This window comes from Cololabis saira, chromosome 18 (genome assembly GCF_033807715.1).
Source record: "Cololabis saira isolate AMF1-May2022 chromosome 18, fColSai1.1, whole genome shotgun sequence".
NCBI classification, from domain to species: domain Eukaryota; kingdom Metazoa; phylum Chordata; class Actinopteri; order Beloniformes; family Belonidae; genus Cololabis; species Cololabis saira.
Genome location: NC_084604.1, coordinates 7,376,022 through 7,403,785, shown reverse-complemented (window position 1 = coordinate 7,403,785; position 27,764 = coordinate 7,376,022). Strand labels below are relative to the sequence as shown.

The 27,764-nt window shown below is 41.6% G+C and overlaps 1 protein-coding gene across 1 annotated transcript in view; it reads left to right on the top strand.

Moving 5' to 3' along the window:
* cenpe (centromere protein E) overlaps positions 1–27,305 on the top strand; it is a 44,454-nt gene extending 17,149 nt beyond the window's left edge. The window contains exons 28-57 of the mRNA XM_061707515.1: positions 312–521; positions 1,980–2,060; positions 2,198–2,281; positions 2,391–2,531; positions 2,633–2,854; positions 4,297–4,437; positions 4,539–4,760; positions 5,845–5,928; positions 6,211–6,294; positions 6,432–6,572; positions 6,674–6,895; positions 7,820–7,903; positions 8,186–8,269; positions 8,409–8,549; positions 8,651–8,872; positions 9,705–9,788; positions 9,910–10,026; positions 10,116–10,358; positions 10,724–10,804; positions 10,926–11,051; positions 12,082–12,276; positions 12,370–12,579; positions 16,517–16,729; positions 19,044–19,247; positions 19,510–19,686; positions 21,292–21,392; positions 21,510–21,607; positions 22,882–23,017; positions 23,879–24,267; positions 26,929–27,305. Coding sequence (XP_061563499.1) covers positions 312–521; positions 1,980–2,060; positions 2,198–2,281; positions 2,391–2,531; positions 2,633–2,854; positions 4,297–4,437; positions 4,539–4,760; positions 5,845–5,928; positions 6,211–6,294; positions 6,432–6,572; positions 6,674–6,895; positions 7,820–7,903; positions 8,186–8,269; positions 8,409–8,549; positions 8,651–8,872; positions 9,705–9,788; positions 9,910–10,026; positions 10,116–10,358; positions 10,724–10,804; positions 10,926–11,051; positions 12,082–12,276; positions 12,370–12,579; positions 16,517–16,729; positions 19,044–19,247; positions 19,510–19,686; positions 21,292–21,392; positions 21,510–21,607; positions 22,882–23,017; positions 23,879–24,267; positions 26,929–27,002 — 4,611 coding nt within the window. The 3' untranslated portion in view covers positions 27,003–27,305. The remainder of the gene's footprint in view (positions 1–311; positions 522–1,979; positions 2,061–2,197; positions 2,282–2,390; positions 2,532–2,632; positions 2,855–4,296; positions 4,438–4,538; positions 4,761–5,844; positions 5,929–6,210; positions 6,295–6,431; positions 6,573–6,673; positions 6,896–7,819; positions 7,904–8,185; positions 8,270–8,408; positions 8,550–8,650; positions 8,873–9,704; positions 9,789–9,909; positions 10,027–10,115; positions 10,359–10,723; positions 10,805–10,925; positions 11,052–12,081; positions 12,277–12,369; positions 12,580–16,516; positions 16,730–19,043; positions 19,248–19,509; positions 19,687–21,291; positions 21,393–21,509; positions 21,608–22,881; positions 23,018–23,878; positions 24,268–26,928) is intronic.
* The last annotated feature ends 459 nt before the right edge of the window (positions 27,306–27,764 follow it).

The following is a 27,764-nucleotide window of genomic DNA, read 5'->3' as shown; positions in this document are numbered from 1 at the left end:
GGAAAAATCAAGTTGTGAAAGTACACATAGTTGGTGATAAAGCCAATAGGTTTTTTCGTTAACCATAAACCCATTCTCTGTAAAACTACAGACACTGATAAAACATAACATTTTTAAAGTTTTGGATCGCAAGTTGCTCTGAAAAGCAGCAAGTGCTCTGACTCACCAACCCCACACGCCCCACTCCAACATACCAGTTGACCAACTCTGTATGGTTCAGTGACCAGCCCGAATCAAGACTGTTGAGTGCTTCAGTATCTGATGAGGTTGCAATAACGAAGCCCATAAATAAACATTTTCTAACCTTCCAGATGAAGACACTGACTGAGGAGCTTGACGGTGTTCGCGGAGAGAGAGATGGACTGCTCGCCGAGAGGGAAGTGAGCGTTCAGTCGTCCAAGGGGACCGTGGAGAAGATCACGTCTCTTACCGAAGAGAGGGATCAGCTGCTGGAGATACTGGAGGGACTCCGACTGGAGAAGAAGCAGCTGAAAGACGAGATGGAGGAAAGAATGGAGATGGTTTGTTAACAGTTCTTCATTTATTAGGAATGTATTCATTATTTGCATCTATTCTCACCAAAATAACTAAGAGCTTCATACAAACAAGCCAGAAACACACAACTTTAGTACTTCAAGCAGATGACAAACTAAAACTAATTTGGCAAATACAGCCTCCAGTTCACAAACGCAGCCTTATTTAGTCAACAAAACCCAAGTGAAAAAGCACTGACATAAGAAAAATACAAATTCTGCCCTTATTCTTTCTAAGGGAGTTTAGAGGAAAAGTAGCGTCGCTGTTCAACCGTCAGGAAGCACGGCCACGTCTGTAGGTGCAGAGGTTTTGGTGACGTGGTGCAGGGCTGGGCGATATGGACCCAAAAGTCATATCTCGATATTTTTTAGCTGAATGGCAATACTCGATATATATCGATATTTTTTCTGTGACATAATTGGGGTTTCCCCCAAAGCATTATAGCATAGCATCTCTGTTAGCTTCATTTTTTTCAGAGCCAAACCCTTAAAAAAACAGTTTTAATAATAAACTGACTGTTTTATAATAATAATAAACAGTTTTAATACAAAGCCACGTGCCAAATGTCAAACAGGTACCTTTATTAACAGAGGTCTGCACAATGTCAAAATGTATAAAACAAATGAAACTGCATATATAGAATAAAAATGCTTCTTGAATAAAATAAAACAAATATCCCTTTCCTGCATAACAATTAAATTAAAATACTGTGCAATTAATACAATGTAGACAGTAACAGGCAGACTTTTCCACTGAGGTTGACAGTTGTGCAAATAAAACATTTGTGCAAATCTCAAATAAAACATGTAAACAGATATTGCATCTCTTTGAGCAAATCTCAAATAATTACAACAAGACAACTACTGCATATTTTACAGATTTTGTGCCAGGAAAACTAACCTGTCAACATCGTCAGGTTTCAGTGATGCCCTGTGGCTGCAAGTTACAATGTTCCCACTGCGAGAGGGGTCAGCGTTTATGTACAGTCAATTTGTCGCAAAATAAGCTATATCGATATAAACGATATTGTCTCGTGCCGTATCGCGTTTGGAAATATATCCATATATATTAAAATCTCGATATATATCGCCCAGGCCTCGTGGTGCTATTGGGCTTTCATTGTTGCTTCTCAACAATCGGGGATTGTGGCTGTTTCCAAATACCATGGGATGTAAGGTCAGGTGGTTCAATGCTCAGAAAATAGCAAAAAAAACAAACCTCGACTCCGATGGATTCGGGGAAACAGTTGAAGAAGCATGGCTGGTTTGGAAGGGTTGCCAAGAAAAATAGAAGAAAAAAAAGTTGCACTTGGAGTTCATAAAACCATATTTAATTCATAGTAACACCAGAAATCTTGACGGGGAGACTGTTCTTAGAGGGTTATAATTGTATTATTGTCAGGTTAACATGTAGCTGGTCAGACTCACGGCTCATGTTCTCTGCAGATGCAGTGTGAGTTTCAGCAGCAGAAAACTTCTAAGCCACAGCCATGGACAGAAGAGCAGGAGACTCAGCAACATCTGCAGGTTTGAGCTCATCACTTACCATCCTTTTTATTTCATTATTCAGTAAGAGTAAGACTCTTTAATGAACTAAGAAACCACTTTCTTCATGACTTGCAGTTTACTGGGATGTGCTGCTGTTAACTTTATCTTTGCAACAGATCCAACAACTTGAGGAGCATTTGGAGATTGCTAGAAAGGAGGTGAACCAGCTAAAGTCCAACCTTCAAGAAAATACAGAGCTGGTGAGGTTTTGTTTTCCAAAATGTGATCCCCATTCACCTCCATTGCTGTTTCCCTCTAGCTCTGTTTATTATTGTTGGGCTTTTTCCAAGTACTGGTCATGTGTTTCAGATGAGTGAAACTCAGGAGAAGCTGCAGGCGTCACAGGGGGAGACCAAAGTTCTGCAAGAAGAGATCAGCGTTCTGAGGAGTCAGACTTCAGAACTGGAAAGCAAACTAAGCCAAGGGAACGACTCATGCACGACCATCCAGGTAGAAGCCCGTTGATTCAAATACAACGCTCATGTTGCTGCCATTGCATCTGTTCAGAATTGTGTAGATACATTTTCTTTATTGCTATCTGGCACATCCAGAGTCTGACGGAGCAGCTGGAGAGTTTGCGAGCAGAGAGAGACTTCCTGTTGTCTGAGAGGACGGCCAGCTCTTCCCAAGAGGAGGTGGAGAAGCTGCAGCACAGACTGGAGTCTCTCAGCCAGGAGAGGGATGAGCTGCAGGAGCTTCTGGATGGGCTGAGACAAGAGAGACGAGAGTTCAGATCAGAGTCGGAGGACAGGATCCAAATGCTGCAGGCTGAGGTTTGTGTTGGATAGTTTACTGCTGCAAAAGATGGAGAACCTTCATATCAGTGTACATTAAAGCAGCACTATGCAACTTTTCCACCTTAATATCATATTTCCAGAGTCATTGTTATGGAACATCAACTTCCAACAGGTTTAATGAACCTCTGTCATGATCTGAGGGAATCTGTATCGCCTTCACTGGCACTATGTAACTTTGAGGAGCATGGTAGGAACCCTGCCACACTAAAAAACTACAAATCTTTACAGCTTTGACTGCTTTACGGCATACGTCACTTCCCCCTCCTTCCCGATTCGTAGTCGAGACGAAAATGGGCGGGGCGTGGAGCGCAGAGCTCCGCAGAAGCTGGTAACCCGTTGCTGCGTTGTGGCTGCAGCAGCTCCACACAACAGACATGGGGAAAAGATTGCTAATGGTTTAACTTTTCACCCCTTTCCTGCTCGGAGGCAGAAGCACGGACGCCAAGTATCTGATATAACAAAGTAAAAGAGTGAACGAGTTGTCGGCTCGCTTGGATCGCGGCTATAACGACCAAACATAACCTTCCACACATGATCACAAACACTCACACAGACCGGGTCGGATCAAAACACGGGTTTTATTCCCCACTTCACCAGCTAAACGCAGTTGCTGGCCAGCTCTCTGCGGTGCGATTAACCCCAATCTGCAGATAAAACTAGTTTGTTGAGGAAAAAATATTAACTCTTATTTGTAGCTGCAGAGGAAAAAAATAATCTCACGAGGAAAGAAAAATATTGCTCACGCCTCGGAGCCTCTTCAGCATCATATAGCAGTCAAAAAAAAGAAAAGTAAGAGTAATACAAAACATGTACTGTATGTTGTGCTATTATACAAATTTATTGAAACACATGGCAAGTCAAACATTTACCAAAGCAGCTGCCAAACACTCCTAAACAAGGTAGTAAGACGTGGGTTGTGCAGAACTGCAGCAGTAAATCCTCGTCGGAGCTCCACTCTTTGATAGGGATTTCATATGAACCCAAACCATTAATAATCATTATTTTCTCCATACACCGCTTCCTGGGTTCCTTGTTTATGGTATCCCGGTAAATTCCAGTTCCTTTCCAGCAGTTTAACATCTTTTTTTTTGCGTTCCGTCTGTTCACTTGGTGAAACAGAAAAGTAGTTTTGAAAGTCCGTCCCGTCTTTATTCACTATCAAAACAAATGCACGCGACGGGCACAGGATCTTTCCGGCAGTACACGCTGGTGCTCATGGGAAATGTAGTGTTCTTTCTGGTAAAGCACTACCGCTTTTGTCCAAAGGAGCCGCCAAACTCAACAAAAGCTGGAAGTTACATTGTGCTGCTTTAAGTTTTTTTTCTCCAAAATGTGATCCCCATTCACCTCCATTGCTGTTTCCCTCTAGCTCTGTCTATTATTGTTGGGCATTTCCAAGTACTGGTCATGTGTTTCAGATGAGTGAAACTCAGGAGAAGCTGCAGGCGTCACAGGGGGAGACCAAAGTTCTGCAAGAAGAGATCAGCGTTCTGAGGAGTCAGACTTCAGAACTGGAAAGCAAACTAAGCCAAGGGAACGACTCATGCACGACCATCCAGGTAGAAGCCCGTTGATTCAAATACAACGCTCATGTTGCTGCCATTGCATCTGTTCAGAATCGTGTAGATTCATTTTCTTTATTGCTATCTGGCCCATCCAGAGTCTGACGGAGCAGCTGGAGAGTTTGCGAGCAGAGAGAGACTTCCTGTTGTCTGAGAGGACGGCCAGCTCTTCCCAAGAGGAGGTGGAGAAGCTGCAGCACAGACTGGAGTCTCTCAGCCAGGAGAGGGATGAGCTGCAGGAGCTTCTGGATGGGCTGAGACGAGAGAGACGAGAGTTCAGATCAGAGTCGGAGGACAGGATCCAAATGCTGCAGGCTGAGGTTTGCGTTGGATAGTTTACTGCTGCAAAATATGGAGAACGGTCCGTGTACTTCTCGGCCATCCGTCTTTTGTTTTGAAATGACAAAATAAAAATAGAGATATAATCCGTTTCCCATCTTTTGTTTTGATAACAGAAAACGGATTGTTATCCATTATCCGTTATCCGATTTCATTGATGTGTTTGAAAATCAAAATTGGGAATTAAAACAGTGAGTGGAAAACTCTTTTCTCTATTTCCTATTGGTTTCCAACGGGGGGGGGCAGTATGTTAGAGTTCAGTACATGTTATTGATTGGACGCTGCAGCTGAACGGACTGTCACAACATCACTGCAGTTTCATGACGGAGTAAAGATGTTTCACTCCCAGGTTTCATATTTGATTTATTCTCTGTTTCAACATTAAAAAAAATCTAAAACTGTTAATTTTCAATCTGATCAACAAAAGAACCAGAAACAACTTTATTCATTTATTACTGCGCATGTGCAATCCCCCCATTTGTCCAATCCTTGTTTTCAGTATCCTTGGAAACGAATAGGAAATAGAGAAAAGAGTTTTCCACTCGCTGTTTTAATTCCCAATTTCGATTTTCAAACACATCAATGAAATCGGATAACGATCTGTTTTCCGTTTTCCGTTTTTTATTATCAAAACAAAAGATGGGAAACGGATTATTTTGGATTATATCTCTATTTTTATTTTGTCATTTCAAAACAAAAAACGGATGGCCGTGAAGTACACGGACCGAGAACCTTCATATCAGTTTACATTAACATAGGACAAATAATATTCTCTGTTTTTCAACATGTATTGGGTTTACTGTTTCTAGAGAATAACTGAAATATTACCTTATTTGATCAGTCAAATTGTAGTTGTGATGTCCAAACTTTTTGGGGAAAATGTTTAAGTGTATTTACTTTACAGCAGTATTTTAAATTGCTACCAAAAAGGATTGTAAATACTTGGATGAAATTACCCACACAGGGACTTCAATGGATATAGACTAAAAGATTGCTCCAACACATTTACTCTTTACTGATGATGTTTTTGAGGATCCAACATAAACCCTCTCTCTGTATCAACAGATCGGGGAGCTGAACGTGTCTCTACAGACGGTTACGGAGCAACGGAGGTTGTTGGAGGACGACCTGCAGAATAACATTAAAGAGGTGAGGAAGATCGCTTTAGGTCGTCTTGGTCTCGGGAGCCTTTTAGTTTATATTTTTCTTCTTAAAAAAAGTTCACACACACACCCTGATAGAAGGTTTATGCATTTTATTTATTTTATTTCATTTTATTTTTGGAAGTTATCTTCAACACAAGATCTTCTGAAGATTTTTTTTATTTAATTATTCAGTAAGAGTAAGACTCTTGAAGGAACTAAGAAACCACTTTCTTCATGACTTGCAGTTTACTGGGATGTGCTGCTGTTAACTTTATCTTTGCAACAGATCCAACAACTTGAGGAGCATTTGGAGATTGCTAGAAAAGAGGTGAACCAGCTAAAGTCCAACCTTCAAGAAAATACAGCGCTGGTGAGCTTTTGTTTTTTCTTCATATTCTTTTTTTTTTTTTTTTCCAAAATGTGATCCCCATTCACCTCCATTGCTGTTTCCCTCTAGCTCTGTCTATTATTGTTGGGCTTTTTCCAAGTACTGGTCATGTGTTTCAGATGAGTGAAACTCAGGAGAAGCTGCAGGCGTCACAGGGGGAGACCAAAGTTCTGCAAGAAGAGATCAGCGTTCTGAGGAGTCAGACTTCAGAACTGGAAAGCAAACTAAGCCAAGGGAACGACTCATGCACGACCATCCAGGTAGAAGCCCGTTGATTCAAATACAACGCTCATGTTGCTGCCATTGCATCTGTTCAGAATTGTGGAGATAAATGTTTGTTATTGCTATCTGGCACATCCAGAGTCTGACGGAGCAGCTGGAGAGTTTGCGAGCAGAGAGAGACTTCCTGTTGTCTGAGAGGACTGCCAGCTCTTCCCAAGAGGAGGTGGAGAAGCTGCAGCACAGACTGGTGTCTCTCAGCCAGGAGAGGGATGAGCTGCAGGAGCTTCTGGATGGGCTGAGACAAGAGAGACAAGAGTTCAGATCAGAGTCGGAGGACAGGATCCAAATGCTGCAGGCTGAGGTTTGTGTTGGATAGTTTACTGCTGCAAAAGATGGAGAACCTTCATATCAGTGTACATTAACATAGGACAAATAATATTCTGTTTTTCTACATGTATTTGGTCTACTGTTTCTAGAGAATAACTGAAATATTACCTTATATGATCAGTCAAATTGTAGTTGTGATGTCCAAACTTTTGGGGGAAAATGTTTCTTAAGTACCGTATTGGCCTGAATATAAGACAGTGTTTTTTGCATTGAAATCAGACTGAAAAAGTTGGGGTCGTCTTACATTCGGGGTCTAGACGTCATACCCATTCACATCGCTAGATGGCGCCAGATATCTTTAACGCGAATGCTGAACTTAACTCCCCAGGCCAAAGCAAACCCCTGTCACGAAGAAGAAAAATAAAAAAAAAATAGTATAAGAAAGAAAAGAGAAGAAAATAAGAGAAGAGATAACAGAAAGTGGAGAAACGTAGCGACAATCTGGAGAAAAGAGGGTGGAAGTTCGGCAGGTAAACCGGCAGCTGAGGAGAAGTTATGATGCAAACTTCAAGATAATGATTTGAATGAGGCAAAATAACAAGCTTTTTCTCTCGAATATATTGTTATAATCATTTGTTTCAGATGGACTGTAATTATTTTCTGCATAAAAATTGAATTTGGTGTTCAAAAAGTCTTTTTTTCCAACTTGAGTCTTGAAAAAGAGGGGGTCGTCTTATAATCGGGGTAGTCTTATATTCGGGACAATACGGTATATTTACTTTACAGCAGTATTTTAAATTGCTACCAAAAAGGATTGTAAATACTTGGATGAAATTACCCTCACAGGGACTTCAATGGATATAGACTAACTAAAAAATTGCTCCAACCATTTACTCTTTACTGATACGCACCGATGATGTTTTTGAGGATCCAACATAAACCCTCTCTGTATCAACAGATCGGGGAGCTGAACGTGTCTCTACAGACGGTTACGGAGCAACGGAGGTTGTTGGAGGACGACCTGCAGAATAACATTAAAGAGGTGAGGAAGATCGCTTTAGGTCGTCTTGGTCTCAGGAGCCTTTTAGTTTATATTTTTATTCTTAAAAAAAGTTCACACACACACCCTGATAGAAGGTTTATGCATTTTATTTATTTTATTTCATCTTATTTGTGGAAGTTATCTCCAACACAAGATCTTCTGAAGATTTTTTTTATTTCATTATTCAGTAAGAGTAAGACTCTTGAAGGAACTAAGAAACCACTTTCTTCATGACTTGCAGTTTACTGGGATGTGCTGCTGTTAACTTTATCTTTGCAACAGATCCAACAACTTGAGGAGCATTTGGAGATTGCTAGAAAGGAGGTGAACCAGCTAAAGTCCAACCTTCAAGAAAATACAGAGCTGGTGAGCTTTTGTTTTTTTCTACATATCCTAATTTATTTATTTTTTCCAAAATGTGATCCCCATTCACGTCCATTGCTGTTTCCCTCCAGCTCTGTTTATTATTGTTGGGCTTTTTCCAAGTACTGGTCATGTGTTTCAGATGAGTGAAACTCAGGAGAAGCTGCAGGCGTCACAGGGGGAGACCAAAGTTCTGCAAGAAGAGATCAGCGTTCTGAGGAGTCAGACTTCAGAACTGGAAAGCAAACTAAGCCAAGGGAACGACTCATGCACGACCATCCAGGTAGAAGCCCGTTGATTCAAATACAACGCTCATGTTGCTGCCATTGCATCTGTTCAGAATCGTGTAGATACATTTTCTTTATTGCTATCTGGCACATCCAGAGTCTGACGGAGCAGCTGGAGAGTTTGCGAGCAGAGAGAGACTTCCTGTTGTCTGAGAGGACGGCCAGCATTTCCCAAGAGGAGGTGGAGAAGCTGCAGCACAGACTGGTGTCTCTCAGCCAGGAGAGGGATGAGCTGCAGGAGCTTCTGGATGGGCTGAGACAAGAGAGACGAGAGTTCAGATCAGAGTCGGAGGACAGGATCCAAATGCTGCAGGCTGAGGTTTGTGTTGGATAGTTTACTGCTGCAAAAGATGGAGAACCTTCATATCAGTGTACATTAACATAGGACAAATAATATTCTCTGTTTTTTAACATGTATTGGGTTTACTGTTTCTAGAGAATAACTGAAATATTACCTTATTTGATCAGTCAAATTGTAGTTGTGATGTCCAAACTTTTTGGGGAAAATGTTTAAGTATATTTACTTTGCTACCAAAAAGGATTGTAAAAACTTGGATGAAATTATCCACACAGGGACTTCAATGGATATAGACCGGGGGTCGGCAACCCGCGGTTCTAGAGCCGCATGCGGCTCTTTAGCGCTCCCCTAGTGGCTCACTGGAGCTTTTTTAGAAATGTTTGACCTTTTTTTTAAAAAAAATTTTTTCTCTTTCTTCCTTTTTCCTTTCCTTTTTAATCTCGACTTTTTTCTCAACATTTTGACTTTTTCTCAAGATTGTACTTCAACATTAATCTCAGCATTTCAACTTTTTTCACGAAATTTTGACTTTTTTCTCTACATTTCGACTTTTTCCTCGAAATTTCGACTTTTTTCACGAAGTGCATAATAAGAAAAAAAAATCTTCCCCCAGTTATAACTAACATAGAAACATGCAGCATGTGTTGCCTTCATTCTAATACGAGACTTTCCATTTTTTGCGGCTCCAGACATACCGGTATTTGTTTTTTTGGTCCAATATGGCTCTTTGAACATTTTGGGTTGCCGACCCCTGATATAGACTAAAAGATTTCTCCAACCATTTACTCTTTTACTGATACGCACCGATTATGTTTTTGAGGATCCAACATAAACCCTCTCTCTGTATCAACAGATCGGGGAGCTGAACGTGTCTCTACAGACGGTGACGGAGCAACGCAGGTTGTTGGAGGACGACCTGCAGAATAACATGAAAGAGGTGAGGAGATCGTTTTAGGTCGTCTTGGTCTCAGGAGCCTTTTAGTTTATATTTTTATTCTTAAAAAAAAGTTCTCACACACACACCCTGATAGAAGGTTTATGCATTTTATTTTTTGAAGTTATCTTCAACACAAGATCTTCTGAAGATGGTCCAAGAGGAGCTTTGTGAACAGAGAAACACGAATGCTGACTGGCAACATTTAAATCAGGAGAAGGAGAGTTCTTTGGCTGAAAAGGTAAGTGTGTGTCTTATGTCTCACTTTGTAAGTAATATTACATTTATTATTTTTGTCCATAGTCCTCCTAAGTGCTTCCCTTTTATCAGGTGAGGACTTTGGAACAGAAATTGGAGAGTGCCGAGGCAGAGAGACGGGCTCTGCTGTCTGGCAAAGAGACCAACGACCAGACTGTCACCGAGGAGAAGGAATCAAACCAGCGACTGCAGCAAAGCGTGAAGTCTCTCACCGAGGAGAGAGATCAGCTCCAGGACCGGCTGGGAAGACTAGGCCAGGAAAAGCTGCAGCTCCAGGAGGAGCAGGGGGACATGATGGCAACGCTACAAACCGAGGTTTTTGATGCACTTCAGCTGCAGTACCAGTGTTTTTTATCATTTTATTTATTAGTATGATAACATATTTCTGTCTATTCAAATTTTTATATGAAAATTGGATTACGAAATGTGGGAATTGGATTTTTAACTAATTACCTACAATTGAAAGGAGAGCAAGGGGCCAAGCTACAACAAGAATTAAGCCCAAATCTTTTCCAGTTAAGTCCAAGTAGTGAGGCTTCATTGCAGTTTTCAGCGTGCTTGTCTTTGTCTGATCACTGTGATGAAAGAGCTTTCAACCACTAAGGATAAATAATATCTGTCCTTCACTTTGCTGTTTGCTACGGTACCTTTTTAACGAGGACGTGTATTATTCATGGCAGGTGCAGCAGCTCGAGGAGCAAGTGAAAATATGCAAAGAGAAACATGCTCATGCTGAAGCTGAAGCAGAAGCATCTCAACAGGTTTGTCATCAGTCCTACATGAGGCATGTGGTCGCTCTTGGTATTTTAGTTAGGTTTTTTAGACCTTTTGATGAGGTTTTAAAGTGTTTATAAAAGAGCATTTCTTTTGTTTTCTTTTCAGTTGCTAAGTGAAGCCAATGCAACCGTCTCAGCCCTCAAAGGGCAGCTGAACACCTTAGAGCAGAGACGTGAACAATGTAGGGAGATGGCATCAGCTCTGCTGCAGAGCTCCACTCGTCAGCTTCAGGTAATGCACACTTGCAATCAATTAATATTAGGGGTGTAACAATATATCGTGCCACGAAATTTCGCGATATAAAAACGTCACGAAACGTGTCATGGAGATGACAAACTGTATCGCGATATTGGGTTATTAATAATCTATTGTGTTGACTAGAAACGCGCATCCGACCGCGACTCGACCCACGGACCAAAATCTTACTCCGCTCAGAAGAAACTAGTACCGTTTTGAGCTCTGAACCTTTACTAATGTAAGGCTGGTGTAGAGTTAAGCCTTACCTTATTAAATTAAACCTTTTTAGTAGGATAAACACGGGGGCAACTTGTTCCGAGTTCGAGTGTACTTCAATGTCCGCTCAACAGTGTAGGATTTTAGAACATCAACACAGCACCTAGTGCCGTACTGTGGCGTATCACTCCGCCCAATCTAAAACAGACTAATCACTACAAGAATATATTTATAAAATGATGAACCCTGAATTACCAAAATAACCTTAACAAAAATAAATCTCCTCTTACACTTATAAGGTGAGCATGAATCAATCTTTTTTATGATGTAAAAATGTATTTATTTACTTTTATTTATTTATTTAATTTTAGTTGTTAAATTTCTGGAAAAGAAAAAAGTCAAATCATACATGAGAGAAACTATTCAGTTTGTGGCTAAATATTTTGACTTGTATGAAACTGAAGATGCATAATGCAAACCTGACATTTACTTTTAGTTCAGTTTGTGGAAAATGGTTGGCCTGGCTTCCTTTTTTAAAACTTAAACAGTTATAAAGCATTACAAACTGGAACAATAGGGCAAACACACAGTATTGTTTTGTATCTTTCAAATAAAAGACCATTTATTCCAGTCATATGTTCCTCATTCAAGGTTGTTAAAAAAAATACTGCTATAATATCGTATCGTTATCGTAACCTCAATATCGTGTATCGTAACACCCCTAATTAATATCACAGCAATTCTTCAAGAAAATGGATGACTTTCATCACAACTCTGATAACGGTCAACTTATTGTACGTCGTTGTAGGAATCCTTTGGAAAATTCCAGCAGTTCATCGACACGTCCTCCAGGTATAACTCCACCCCCCTGGACAAGTCTCTCAGGGTGCAGAGTTTTCTGAAGAACAGTTATTTGACCACTCTTCCAAAACCCACCATGGATGCTTATGATGCCGTTTGTCAACTGGGATTGCAGACTACTCAGAATTTGATGAAAATGCAGGTAGATATTAGATAAAGATACGAAGAACATAAAATATAAATATACGGTTTTGTTCAAAAATCCACAGAAAAATCCTCCCCTTTGTTTCCACAGGAACAACTGTTGGTGCAATCTGTTGGCTACAAGAAGATGTTTGAGGAGTTGGTGCAGAAAGATTTAGCCACTTTTGAAGAAAAAAGAATGCAGGACCTGCTGCAGTGCAGAGTGCAGGCGCCGAGCTACTCCGTCAAAGACGAAGACTTCGCCGCACTCTGGAAACACGCACTGAATGAACTTGAGGACAAACGTCAGATTTACCTCCAGGTGAGCTCTGCCAGTCAGCTCTTCTAAAACCTGCTCAATTTTAAATTAAGTGTGCATTTGCATCTGCAATAATTCGGTTTTTTTCGAGGGCAGTCAGTTTTTATTTCTAGCAACATAAAGCACATAAACAGACATGTTTGACTTGCTGTTGGTGCGTGGCTTCCATGGAGGAATTGACAGGCTTTGGGTGGCCAGGAGGGGCTTCCAGATGACTGTGCAGCTAATGTGATCAGGGACACAGGCCAGGTACTCGGCAGGTCATCCGGGAGGGAGGTTGACAAGGAGACTTGGTGTACAAAGAAAGATGTTAGCTAAGAAAAATTGGCACACTGAAAGGACGATAGAGAGGAGAGAGAGATGCAGTAATCCCTGGCTATAACGCGGTTCACCTTTCACGTCTCGCTGCTTCATGGATTTGCATTGTGCATCGTGTTCTGCATTCTGATTGGCTAAACAGTCTCCCCGCTTCTTCACTCCCTGTGTCAATAACACTGGTTGCTTAGCAACAAGCTGAGAACGGCCAATGAGCTTCAGCAGCAGCTCAAGAACGGGAACTTTGATGAATCGTTCATTACAGTCTCAGATATAATCCATGGTGGCATGTCGGTTTAGAAGAATCTTTTTACCCAGAAGAAAAAAAGAACTACCCATAACTATGTTCTTCTCTCAAAAAAAAAAAAAACACCCTTGCACCGCAGGCTTTAGAAGAAAGACGCTACAGAGCGAGTCAGGATGCAGCAGCATCAGAAGAGCAGTGAAATACACACCAGTCACAATTTGTGCTACTGTACTTCTCTTTTCATAATCATTTTTAATTTTCTCCCGTTCAAATCCAATTACCCGGGTCTCGGTGGGGCTGATCTCCGCAATTTGAAGCCTTGTATAATTGTAAAAAAAAAAAAAAAAAAAAGTTGCTACTTCGCAGATTTCACTTATCACTGGTTCTTTTTGGAACATAACCCCCGCCAAAAACCATAGATTACTGTACTGGGAAATCCAGCACAAGGTGAAGGTAGAGGTGACAAAGACCAAACAAAGAGTATATGGTGACTGGTATGTTAGGGTGGACAGTACGGAGGGGGAGACTGATCTGTACAGGTTGGCGGAGCAGATGAAGTGTCTGGGACAGGTGGAGTTTTTGACTCTGTTGTTCAACAAGATCTTAGCGAGTGAGAGGAATTGTCGCAGGGATAAACTTGATGTGCCATCCAATGAAACTGTGGAAACGAGTCATAGAAACAAGGCTAAGGACTGTGGTACTCCGAAAAGTCTGGAGTAGAGAGAGAGATGATCCAGTAGGTGTGTCAGAGCAGCTCAAGGTGGAGGTGGGACGGCGTCAGGACAGACTGACAGAAGTTAGACAGGAATCCTCATGGACTATGATGTATGAGGTTAGAACCGGTGGAAAAAAGTGTCCGGAGTGATGTGACAAGACCAGCAATGTATGGTTGAGAGACAGTGGCACTGAGGAAAGGACTGTAGGCAGAAATTGAAATGTTGAGGTTCTCTTTGGGAGTGACAAGAATGGATAGGATCAGGAATGAGAACATCAGAGGGACGGAGCATGTTAGATGTTCTGCTGATAAAGTCAGAGAGGCCAGACTGAGATGGTTTGGATATGTCCAGAGGAGAGATGGTGAGTTTATTGGAAAGAGGCTAAACTGCCAGGCAGGAGGCCCAGAGGAAGACCAAAGAGGAGATGCATTGATGTAGTGGAGGGGGAAATGAGGTATGTGAGAGAAGAGGATAGGTGTAACATATACTGTATGGGAATAGGTAGTTTGACTGCTTTCAGAAGTACAGGACTGTCTCAGAAAATTCTGTAATGCAATTACAAAAAACGTCATACATTCTGGATTCATTACAAATCAATTGAAATATTGCAAGCCTTTTATTATTTTAATATTGCTGATCATGGCTTACAGTTTAAGAAAACTCAAATATCCTATCTCAAAAAATTAGAATATTCTGGGAATCTTAATATGTAAGCCATAATCAGCAATATTAAAATAAAAGGCTTGCAATATTTCAGTTGATTTGTAATGAATCCAGAATGTATGACATTTTTGTAATTGCATTACAGAAAAGAACTTTATCACAATATTCAAATTTTCTGAGACACTTGGACACTGTAAATATGCTTGAAAAATTATTAGATAAACCAAAATTAAAAAAACGGCAACAGTTGAGAAAAATCAAAACCCCAAAGTAACTCAGTCATTGGTCACAGTTCATAGTTCATATGCTCCCTGGGCTTAGCCCACCATTGTGTTGGTTGGGTGGTGATGGAGGGGCTGTGTGGGTTATGGAGCTGAGGGCCGACCGTCCTGGTAGGTAAGAAACTGGCACATGCTCTCTGGGCTAGCTTAGCTCCCTGGGTTTAGCTCGCCATTGTGTTTTAAGTCATCCAAGATCATTCAGGTCTGAAAAGAAACCTGGCCTGAACACAAAAAAGGCCAATAACAAATAAATATATTTCCAAACAATAATTCCAAAACAGTCTGTCTATAAACCAGTGTTTCCCAACCCTGGTCCTCGAGGCCCACTGTCCTGCACGTTTGAGATGTTTCCCTTCATCATCACAGCTGATTCTAATTAAAGGTCCTAATTAGCTTGTCATCAAGGTCTGCACAACTCTGTTGATGACACAGCCACTTGTATCACGGTGTGCTGAAGCAGGAAACATCTAAAACATGCAGGACAGTGGGCCTTGAGGACCAGGGTTGGGAAACACTGCTATAAATCATACAAATCAAACAGTGGTTTTTGCAACTCAAAATAGTCTTTAAAACCACTATCAAAATAACCAAAACCAAACATTTCAAAACAGTCAGATTAACTCACCAATTCTCTATAGCTCATCAGCTCATCAGTAATATCAGCGGGTCATTAGGAGTAAATGGAGTGTAAAATGTGAAGATTTGATAGTTAGGATGTTTAGTTGAAATGATGAAATGTTTGTAGAGAGAAAGCATACAGACCTGCCTCAGCCAGTGATGTCACCTCACTGTCTGTGGCAAAGGGCTGGCTTTAACCTGTGGGTGTGGTGTAGTGGCATCACTGAGTGGAACCTGGTGTGAGTGATTAAGTGAGTGAGCTGCTGAGTGTAGTAGAGTGGGTAACACACACTCTTTTAGTAGTGCAGTGGCACAACCACATTTTAACACTGGGTTACATAGGGGTAGAGTGAGATGGGTCCCTTGCTGTGGACACCCCTGAAGGGAGCAGCTGAAAGGAAAAGAAGACATTTTTGACTTCCTGGCACCATATTTCTGGTTCCCGGGTCTTTCTGGCTCCTTTCTTTCTTTCTGGCTCCTTTCTTTCTTTCTTTCTGGCTCCTTTCTTTCTTTCTTTCTGGCTCCTTTCTTTCTTTCTCCTTCCTTTCTTTCTCTCTTTCTGGCTCCTTTCTTTCTCCTTCCTTTCTTTCTTTCTTTCTTTCTTTCTGGCTCCTTTCTTTCTTTCTTTCTGGCTCCTTTCTTTCTTTCTTTCTGGCTCCTTCCTTTCTTTCTTTCTCCTTCCTTTCTTTCTCTCTTTCTGGCTCCTTTCTTTCTTTCTTTCTCCTTTCTTTCTTTCTTTCTGGCTCGTTTCTTTCTCTCTTTCTCTTTCTTTCTCTCTTTCTTTCTTTCTTCATTCCTTCCTCTTTTCTCCCTTCCTTCCTTCCTTCCTTCCTTCACGTATGTTGTGCGTCGATTTAACGCAGAACCATAAATCAGTTTTACACAAAAACATCATCAACGGGAATTTATCGTTTTTACTGCGAGATGACAAATTCTTACCGTGGGGAATTTTTTTGACGGTTTATCGTGAACGGTAAAATATCACCCATTCCTAGTAATGTCTAAACAGTATGATGTTTCATTTGACTGTTTGTTCGTTTTTTTTTTTTTTTCATTTTTTTATTGAAGATACTGAAACGGTATGACTGTCCTGTTTGCAGAAAATCGATTGTAGTTTGAAGAAGCTCCGGGCCAACATGACTTCCTACCTCACCCAGCTGAGGGCTGAGATCCATGAGAGGGAGAAGTTCAAGCAGCAGCTGCAGGCCGTGGTGGCCGACCAGCCAGCTGGCTTCACCGAGCTGGAGGATGTTCTAGCACAAGAGCTGGCCCGCCGATCTGCCAGGATGCAAAGCAATAACATGCCTTTGCAGGTGGGGGACACTTTTACGCTGGCTGGCTCTTATGAGATGACTGTGTTCAACAGGGTCTATTTAACTTTAGTTGGACAGACATTGATGGGATTATATGCAGATCAGTTACCTTTACTGAACATGTTTTAGATTTATTTTATTTTTTTTCTTCTCTCCTTCTATTAAAGGAGACCTATTATGGCATTTCATGTATATTCTAAACAGGCCTTGAATGTCTTAGAAATAATCTAAAGCTTGTTTTTTCTACATAGAACAGAAATTCAGCCTGTGGGCCCTGTCTCTAGTTTTACCGCTTCTAGCCTCTTTTCTATGCTTCATTCTGAGGGGAGGGGGGGCTATGATAATGAGGCTCTGCGCTGATTGGCTGCTTGAATGACGTGTAGCAGGGGAGGGAACAAAGCCTCGCTCCGGGCAGAGCAGCGGCTGCGTAGCAAAGCGTCTCCCATGCGAGAAGCTTCTGCCTCAAAATCAATTCCATTGCTTTATTTTTTTGCATTGGACTGTCCTGGCCTGAACTGGCCGCGAGTTTAACGGTTTCAGTGTGGACAGAGAGCGTCCAATGTCACGCAGCTCGACGTGATAGTCGGACGCTCACATTCAGTTACACGGTGTAAACGGATCTTAAAGCCTGAATTACGGTTCTGCGTTAAATGGACGCCTACCCTACGCTGTAGGCTCTGAGTTGGTGTAACGCGGAACCATAAATTAGCCTTTCGTCACCTCTTCTTCACACAGGAAGATTTAATTGAATTCTAAACGGGTACACCACAGTTATTTACTCCGATTCCTCATCATTTCATTTTTGTTACAAGACAAATGAATCATGTTAACTGTGAAGAAATCACAACACTGAATTTTCACAAATGGCAACTTTATTGTTAAAAAAAATAAAACATAAGTTGTATATAAATAACATTTATGCACTATTGCTGGCTCAAGGAAGGACCGTGCGTCTTCTGAAGGTGTCGTTGAAGCTTCAGGTGCTTGGAAGATCTGAAACCATAGACAGAAGTAAAATGTATTACTAATAGAGCTCCGCTGTTCCCTAACACTCCGTTAGGGAACACTGGAGCACCGGAGCTGCTCACCGGTCTGGTCCGGTCCGGTGAGGAGTCCCGGTGTGTGGCCTCCGGGGCTCCGGAGCTAAGCTAAATACTTAGCCCATGCAAAGATCAAATAACATAAAAAAATAACGTCACTTACCGCTGACTCGTGTGCAGTTGCCGGGTCAGTACTGCTGGTACTGATCCTTTTATGAGAGTAATTGTTGATGCAAAACCTCATTTTTACTGTCCCCTCGCTGTTCAAACAGCCACCTCTTCTAAACAATGGCTGAAGCTCCAGCCGGTAGTTAGTTGTGGGCGTAGTTTCAGCAGCGGAGGACGACCTATGGAAATCAGCGCCTATCGTTACGTAACGATAGGCGCTGATTCTGAACGGCTCGTAGAAGTCACATGACACTGGGGGATTCAGTCGGGCGGGGTGAACAGACCCTGTAGAATTTCAATGGATTTCGTCTTTCCTGTGTTGGCAGGGTGAGGGGAGACCACTTTATTGCCGCTTTTGCACTAGGACTTACTTGGCCCGACTCGGCTCGGCACGGCTTTACACGGCTCCACGTGTGTTTTCGCACAGCCAGGGGAGAAGCGGGCAGGTTTGGGTGAAGCTGCTGTGACGTACTCGATTGCGCAACACCTTTGTTCATGTCGGCGCAGATGAGAAATCAGCTGGAGCCGGGAGCGGCTGAGAGTAAAACAGCCCGTCTACATTGCTTTTTTAATTTTTTCTCGACAGCCACCAGGTTTATGAACATCTGCACCTCAGAGTTGGATCACCAAACAGACGTTTTGCGCTTCATAATAAAATCGCTGCGAGCCGCGGGTCGCTCTCGCGCTGACTCCTGCTTCCTGATTCAAACGTCTGACGGCCCCGCCCCCCGACCAATCAGAGGCGCGGAGGGTGGTGACGTCAGAAATAGTCCCTGCTCAGCCCGCAAAGAACCTGGCTGAAATGGTTACAGAAAAAAGTACCGACTTGGAGCGGCTCTACACGTCTCAGCCCTAGTGCGAAAGCGCAAAACGGGTAGAACCGAGCTGAGGTGGTACCAGTGCAAAAGCGGCATTTATATGTTAAAACAAGAAAAAACATGTTTTTCATAATAGGTCCCCTTTAAGTTTGTTAATCAAGAAAAAAATTGCAATTGCAGTTATAATTGGGGAGAGGGGGGGTTACCTGTAGTTAGTTAAGAGTTGACCAGTATATAAAGGGGTATGTAATATTGTCCCAATCTTTTCTTTCCACGGACCACCTGCAGATCACTATCGATGAGCACAATGCTCTCTTTGAGGAATTAAAGCAGCTGGATGTTCAAGCTGATTTTCAGCTTAGAGAAGAGAAAAGCAAGAACTCCACTCTGCTGAAGGCCTTGGAGGGGGTTCCCCTAAAAACTGAACTGTCCCTGCTGAAAGACAACCAACACCTGGCACTTGAGCTCCAACATTCACAAGAAAACATCAAAGTAAGTCCACCATATACATTTCAAAACTTTTTATTTTTTTTACATGATGCATATTTTTGTTTTCTTCTCGGGCTTGGACCTGACCATTCATGGACTCGCCAGTAAAGCCTGGCTCTGTACTGGAATATTCACCCCATTTTGTCTTGTATTTACCAGCTCTTAAGATATTCTCCATGCTTTTTATCCAGCGTCTCGTTTTCAAACTCTCGGGGCCATAAAACCTGCCTTTTGCCAGTTTGTGAGTTATGATTTGTTTTTATAGGGTCTCCATGTACAAATTGAACAGTTGGAGGGGGAACGAAGAAAAGCAAGCAACAGGGTATCGAACCACAAGGAGGCCACGCACCTGTTACAGACGGAGCTGCAGGACAGCCGCGCTCTTGTTGAGGAGAAGGACGGCACAATCCAAGCCTTGGAAAGGAAACTACGAGAGTCTGAGGTACGACGAGACCCCAGGATCGTCTACTGTGGCCTGTTGTTGTTGAAGAGCATATAGTTGGGTGTCTGAGGGGATTACTGGCTCAAAAGAGGGAATGTGCATGACGCCACAGATGTGACTTCAGTGGGTTACGCCCACTGAGTGTCGGAAAGACTGAGTGTCGGAAAGACTGAGTGTCGGAAAGACTGAGTGTCAGAAAGACTGAGTGTCAGCGTAAACTTTCAGTTTGAGCAACTGGAAAACATCTAAAATAGGAAAGAGCTGTTGTGCGATCGACTGAACTCATAGATTTAGCAAGAAATCAGAGTTATCGTTTTATAGACTGCTGAAAAATAAGTTTAAGAGAGACAAATGGATCGCTGCAATTCACAGAAACAACTGGATTCCAGGCACCAAACGTGGATTTGTGGTTCCCATTTTGTATCAGGTAACGTTGGATTTTTGGGTAGTTAACGTTAAACGGTCAAATCATAAAGTTCGGTGTCCTCGTCACTTTAATTTCTACAACAAATCCTGCCTTGAAGTAGGACCAAGCGTCAAGACTTTTGTAAGCCTTCAAGCTTTGCTTCGTGTATTTCCCCGGTGTAGAAATTAAGTACATATAAATATCAGGAAACTGGATTCATGGTCAAATATTAATGTCCATGGACCACTGGTTCTTGGTAACTGTACGGGTCACTGTTAAGTCCAACTGCCTTTAGTTTAAGCCCATAATCAGTAAACAGTGGGGAAGTGACATCAATGCATACCCTCTATAGCAGGGGTCGGCAACCCAAAATGTTGAAAGAGCCGTATTTTACCAAAAACACAAAAAAACAAATATGTCCGGAGCCGCAAAAAATGAAGTCTTGTATCAGCCTTAGAATAAAGACAAACACATGCTGCATGTATCTGTATTAATTATAACTGGGGGAAGATTTTGAGAAAAAAGTCGAAATGTCGAGATTAATGTTGAAGTACAATCTCGGGAAAAGTGTCGAAATGTCGAGAATAAAAAGGAAGAAAGAGGAAAAAAGAAGAAAAAAGGAACAAAGAAGAGAAAAAAGAGAAGAGGAAAAAGAGAAAAAAAGGAAAAAAGAATAGGAAGAAAAAAAGGAAAAAAAATGTCAACCATTTTTGAAAAAGCTCCAGGGAGCCACTAGGGTGGCGCTAAAGAGCCGCGTTACCGACCCCTGCTCTATAGTCTGAGAAACCTAAACTTTGACATTTCCAGCACTTGGAAGACCTCAATTGAAGTGACGGTGGGACATTCACATACGTGTGACATGAACCCAGCCCAGGCATCAGTCCCCACTGGGGTCAACCTCTTAGACGGGATTCAGTTACGAGACAAGCGTCCTCCTCACTGTGGCACATGGCTGATTTAGGAGGGTAGTCAATAACAGCAGACTGAAGGAGAGCAAAACATCATGCTCACTGAGCACTCACAAGTAGAAGATTTGGGCTTAAGTATCTAAAAGGGACTCAGGAGTTTTTAAAACAACTATTGTGCTGCTTGATGGATGTGAATCGGGATCAGAATTGCACCTGGGATGAGTGTTGACAGCATCAGCTTTGATTATAAACGTATATCCTTTTGTGTTGTGTGATTGCACATTTTTCCAGAAAAGAGTACCACCCGGTGCAGCAGAGATGGAGCAGCTGCAGAACAAGCTGTTCAAAATGGAGCTGAAGCTCACTTCAGTAGTGGAGGAAAATGAAAAGAAGTAAGAGCCCAATGGATTCTTCCTAACATGGCCTTCCAGTCATCCTCGGCTTTGGAGGAGAGCAAGATTATTTATTTATACATGGATGCTTTCTGACTATGGTTCTCTCCGTTTCAGAATACAAAGGATGAACCACCTTTTGAGTGAAAAGGAACAGTCACTTCGGAAGCTGAAGGAAGTTCTGAGGAAGTCGCAGCAGCAAGGAGAGGATTCTGGTAAGTAAAGCCACAGTCACATGATGAACATGGGCTTCCTGTCTGTTTTCTGAATCACCATGATTTGAATTTGCTTCAGAACTCTGAACAGCTATTTTCCTCAGCCACTATCAAATGTAGACAGATCTACAAGTTCATGCTCCTGATCACAAGGTTTTTTTTTTAAAGATCAGTGTTGAAGTCATGTGTTTTTGTTTGGTCAGTGGTGCTGCAATACAGCTGCCCTAAAGAGTTGGAAGGATATTGCCAACTTCTGTACCGTGTGCCAATAAATGAAAGTAGAAAATGAGCGCAGTCCAAAAACGTCATCTCTTCTGTCTGTAATCTCAGTCTCGTGTGAGTCAGTCGTGATGGAAGTTTAAAGCAATGGAGAATACAGCAAGCTGGGTTCAATGAACATTGCAGTGCACCTCACTTAAGTGCATGTGTAAATTGTATAGTTTATTTGTTTATTTAAAAAGGATCCCCATTAGTCTTCACCGTGGGAAGACTATTCTTCCTGGGGTCCACACATAGACATACAAAAGAACAATAATACCGTACAACTCAAAAAGGGTGAAAAACATTCACTAGAATTCCTGAAATAATAAATTGAAACAAAAATAAAAGATTAAGTATCCAACCATCCACATCTTAAGTAACAATATTTGCTACTATCACCAGATCTGTTCCACTTTTGAGCAAAATAGTTTGCAACAACTTTATAATTTATAATATACCCATACCTCTATTTATAGTAGTATAAATATACTACATATCATAACATACTCATACTTCTATACTATATATACACTAATAGCCTACATTGATTTAGAATATATTTACTATTACATTTATAATATCCATACAATTTGCACAATAATCACAGTATATACTGTACCTAGGACCGATCATGGCTTCCTTCTGAACCACAGCTGCTTCAGTCTCCTTTTAAAACCTGACATCTTGATTATTGCAGCTATACATGGGGGGAGATGGTTCCAGTGTGTGACTGCTCTATACATTACTGTTTTTTACAATGCATTGGTTCTGGGCATAGGCAGAGTGTGTGTGTGGTAGTAGTTTGTAGTAAACAAAAACATTATCACAGGAGGGCAACACTATGGGACTGTGAAGAAGCTTAATATAAACATGATATGTGAGTTAAGGCCTTCATTTTAACAGATGCATGAAACCATTAATGTTACACATCCCTTTGTCTGACTGAATTAGTGTTGCTTTAATGTTTGATGTTCAGTGAGAGTAAAGTATTGAAATGGTCTCGTTGTTATCAGTCCTGCAGGGGGAGGATGTTCATGCCAGGCTGACCAACCCCAGAGGCGTGCTCATTAAGAGCAGCGTTGTGATGGAAAAGACCAAGCTGGAAGAGGAAGTTGGACATCTTAAACTAAAAATCACTGAGCTAGAAAGGTAACGGGGACTGGATTCAACATTGGAAACCTGTTGAAAGTGTCATTTCAAAATCAAATGAAAACATTGTAGAATGAGCTCATGCGCTGGTCAGCCATGTTTTCATAAATGTATGTCAAGAAATATAAAAAGTGTTTTGATTCTAGCTTTGTTTAACACGTAAATGGTAACACATTTGTGGTCGTCCTGGCTCAGCCAAAGAACCTTTGGACAAGAGATCTGGAAAAAGTCTCTCTATATCTATCTATCTATCTATCTATCTATCTATCTATCTATCTATATATATATATATATATATATATATATATATATATATATATATATGGGGGGTAAATCACATTTTCACACAGGTTTGGATTTTTTTTACCCCTTAATAATAAGAACCTTCATTTTAAATACTGCATTTTGTGTTTACTTGTGTTATCTTTGTCTAATATTTCAATTTTTTTGATGATTTTTTGATGATTTAAGTGCAACAAACATGCGAAAAAAAATCAGGATAGGGGCAAACACTTTTTCACACAACTGTTTGTGTGGAAAAAAAAAAGTGTGTGTGTATATATATATATATATATATATATATATATATCTCATACTTCCCCCAACCTACATGGTGAATATTTAATGTATTCCTCTGAAAAGAGCAAAGGGCATTATCCAAGTTAATGTACCATATTAAACCAGATCGTAATTAAATATTCTCCGCTGTAACTTATGGTTTGGTGACAAAACAAAACCAGACACAATCCTCGGAGAAAACGTCACCTTTTTTGAGATAAAACAGCCCCTGAAGAAATGTAATCAGTTACGGTTCACCAGGTCCAGTGTCGCTCCAACTTTTTTCCTGCCGTTCTTTTTCAGCTTGGTGTCTAGCCAGCAGGCAGAAATCAGTAAGTGGAAGAACAGAGCCATCAAGCTGAAAGTGAAGACCAAAGCTGATCTGGACAAGCTTTCATCCACCTGCACTCCCACCAAGAGAGACTTCCAGATGACTGCACACCCTACCGACCTCATGAGCCCAACCAAAAAGTTCCTGCTTGCTTCCAAGAGGGCCCCGGACTCCCCCCTGAAGGTGCTGGGGTCCCCCCTGAAGGTGCTGGGGTCCCCCAGGAACACGCTGGACTCCCCGACGGTCTCGCTGACCAAGTCCCCCAAGAGCAGCTTCTTCAGTTCCGAAGGAAGCTCCGATCTGCTGTCCAGATCCTGTCCCAAGCAGTTCTTTGATAACTCCGGCCTAGGAACACTTCCAGGTAAGCTACACCCAACGCCTGACCTGCAATATTAGGTAGAATATGCTGTATGTTGCACTAATTAAAAAAGAAAAGGAAGCATCCTGTATAGTAGAAAGACCTGAGTTGTTTGTTTTTGTCAGAGGTGTCCAATGCTCCTGACACGGCTGAGCAAGACGACGGTAACGGCTGGGATAAATGTGGTGTGTTTGTGGGAGGGAAGTGGGGCCCCGGGTCTTGAGGTGACGGGAGCACTAACGCACCAACATGGGCTTTTTCTTGAACTTTAAAATCACGCTGCACTACAGTCTTCTACAGAACTTGGTTTCATCAGGATTTATGTATGCTGACTGCACATTGATGATACGTGCTGGATTGTAATGGGCTGAAAGACAAATTTAGAAAGTATAAAATGACTGGGGGGGAAGGATTTCTTTGCCTCTCTCCTGAATGCTCTGCCCTCTAATTGTAGAAATGTAAAAGTTATAAAAAAAATACCTATTATGAATTGGATTTAACCGTTTTGTATTTGGGGAAAAGTTTTTTTTGTTTTTTTCTAAATTGGTTTTGTACATTTTATGGTATTTATATTTTAATCAATTGAAATTTTGAGTTAAAACACTGCACTTGCTTCCTGGTTACAAACTGGAGCTCCATTGTGCCTCTGTATGTTAAAAATTCACGTGAGAAACCCTTTCTCTTTCCTTTGTCCCGGTACTGTAATTGCACAAACGTCAACATCAACGTCACTGTGGTGTCTGGCAACACGCCTTCTGGCAACACGCCGTCTCCACTCCTCTGTCTTCAATTCAATTCAATTTTATTTATATAGCGTCTAATACAACAGAGTTGTCTTGAGAATGGCGGGAAGTATTTGACACACTGCAGATCTTGCAGGTTTTCCCACTTGTAAACCATGTAGAAGTCATTTTTATCGTAAATACTCTAAAATAAACATCACACTGTATGGTTTTTAAATAATTAATTTGCATTTTATTGTATAACATAAGTATTTGATCACCTACCAACCAGTAAGAGTTGTGGCTCTCCCAGACCTGTTACTTCTTCTTTAAGAAGCCCTGCTGGTCTCTACTCACAGCCTGTTTGAACTGGTTTCCTGTATAAAACCACATGTCCACACACTCTGTCAAACCAACTCCACTCTCTCCACGACGGCCAGAGAGCTGTGTAAAGACATCAGGGTTAACATCGTAGACCTGCACAAGGCTGGGATGGGCTACAGGACACTAGCCAACTGCTGCTGCAATTATTAGAAAATGGAAGAAGTTCAAGATGACAGTCAATCTCCCTCGGTGTGGGGCTCCAAGCAATATCTCTCCTGGTGGGGGCGTCAAGGATAAGGGGCAAGGTGAGGGAACAGCCCAGAGCAACACAGCAGGACCCGGTCAATGACCTGCAGAGAGCTGGGACCACAGTCTCAAAGAAGCAATAGTAATAGGAAGTGTCTGATCTCTGCTATCGCTAACAAAGGTTTCTGAACATCAAATACTCATGTCATGCAATAAAAAGCAAATTAATTTATTTAAAGGAGCCGTCTGTAAGAAATGTCCAAAACTGGTACTGCAGTCACTTTCAAAATATTGTTGAGCGGCGTGTACCCTCCCCCTCCTCCCCCCGACCAGAGGTTGCCAGGTAGGCTGCAGAATGCAGCAGGAACGTAGGCTGCCATGGCTGCCATAATTGGAGCCGAGCTGGCAACCCGGATGCCGAAACAATACTGACTTGGTGATTGGGAGATAGGTGGAGGGTGGAGCTTCAGAAACAATACTGACTTGGTGATTGGGAGATAGGTGGAGGGTGGAGCTTCAGAAACAATACTGACTTGGTGATTGGGAGATAGGTGGAGGGTGGAGCTTCAGAAACAATACTGACTTGGTGATTGGGAGATAGGTGGAGGGTGGAGCTTCAGAAACAATACTGACTTGGTGATTGGGAGATAGGTGGAGGGTGGAGCTTCAGAAACAATACTGACTTGGTGATTGGGAGATAGGTGGAGGGTGGAGCTTCAGAAACAATACTGACTTGGTGATTGGGAGATAGGTGGAGGGTGGAGCTTCAGAAACAATACTGACTTGGTGATTGGGAGATAGGTGGAGGGTGGAGCTTCAGAAACAATACTGACTTGGTGATTGGGAGATAGGTGGAGGGTGGAGCTTCAGAAACAATACTGACTTGGTGATTGGGAGATAGGTGGAGGGTGGAGCTTCAGACCAAAACAAAAAATGACAACATAAACATCAGTTGAGGGCTGCAACTCCTCTTTTTAAACTGGAATATCCTGGCTTGAGTGCTGTTGTCAGTGACATAAGTATTTGAAATGAACATGATTTTTAAATGTCTGTTGACATATCAGGGTAATTTTATGATTCGTTTTATTATTGCTCTTACATACAGCTCCTTTAAAAATCATACAATGTGATTTTTCTGGATTTGTTAGATTCCATCACTCACAGTTGAAGAGTACCTCTGATTATAAACTACAGACTTCTACATGCTTTGCAAGTTGAAAAACCTGCAAAATCAGCAGTGTATCAAATACTTGTTCGCCCCGCTCAGTGTGAAATGAACTGTACTCCACAATTGTTGGGTTTTCTTTGTTTTGTTTTTTACCTTAAATCTTAATCACTTTCATCAGGCAAATAAAGTTCTGGTTTGTTGCAGGTGCCGCTGGTGGGGCTGGAGCTGACGGAAAGGAGTGGTTGTCGCCGAATGAGGAGATGTGTAAAACCCAGTGAAGTCTGCATAAGAAGTCTTTGTCCCTTTTAAAATACTAATTAACTAATAAAGTGTTACGTATTACCATCTGTCTTATTACTATCTCCATCTCCTGATATGGAGCGGGTCTAGGCGCTAAGATTGCCAGCAGGGACTCATTCCAACAAAAGCTCGGGCACCCTGTGGGAGAACGCTGTAAAATCTAATTGATCACAGAAAAAGAAAAGATAACAAGATCAGAAACGGAATACAAACATTAACACTTATTCCTTGTCAATCACAACTTTACCCAAAATAACACCAGTTGCTAAGTCACTTAAAGTTTTAAAGGGAACCCTGCGTATTAAGACATGTAGGTCTTAAAAGATAAATGTTGGTATCAATTATAACAATGTGATATAAAAAACCTTTTTGATGTCTTCGTTTTTATAAAATTTGAAAATATAATTTAACTCGTAGGTCGCCATTGTTGTTTACACCGCAATGCATTCTGGGTAGTGACGTCACACGGTTGCACCTGCTGGCCCCCGTACACTGTTTTGACTGTTCAACGAGATAATCCAGAGGATAAACATGTCATCTGTTCAGCCATTTCAATTTGAACCCGAGCACAAGGTCAATGAGGAAGACAACACTGAAAACATATCTCAAAACGAGCCAAATGAAGACCAAAAAAGACGGGATGAGGCGAGAGTGGGACAAAAAAAAAAAAGATCAAGTCGTGCGCATATTACCAGTGCATTAAACTGTATATAATGCAGCGGCGCAGCAGCCGGAATCCT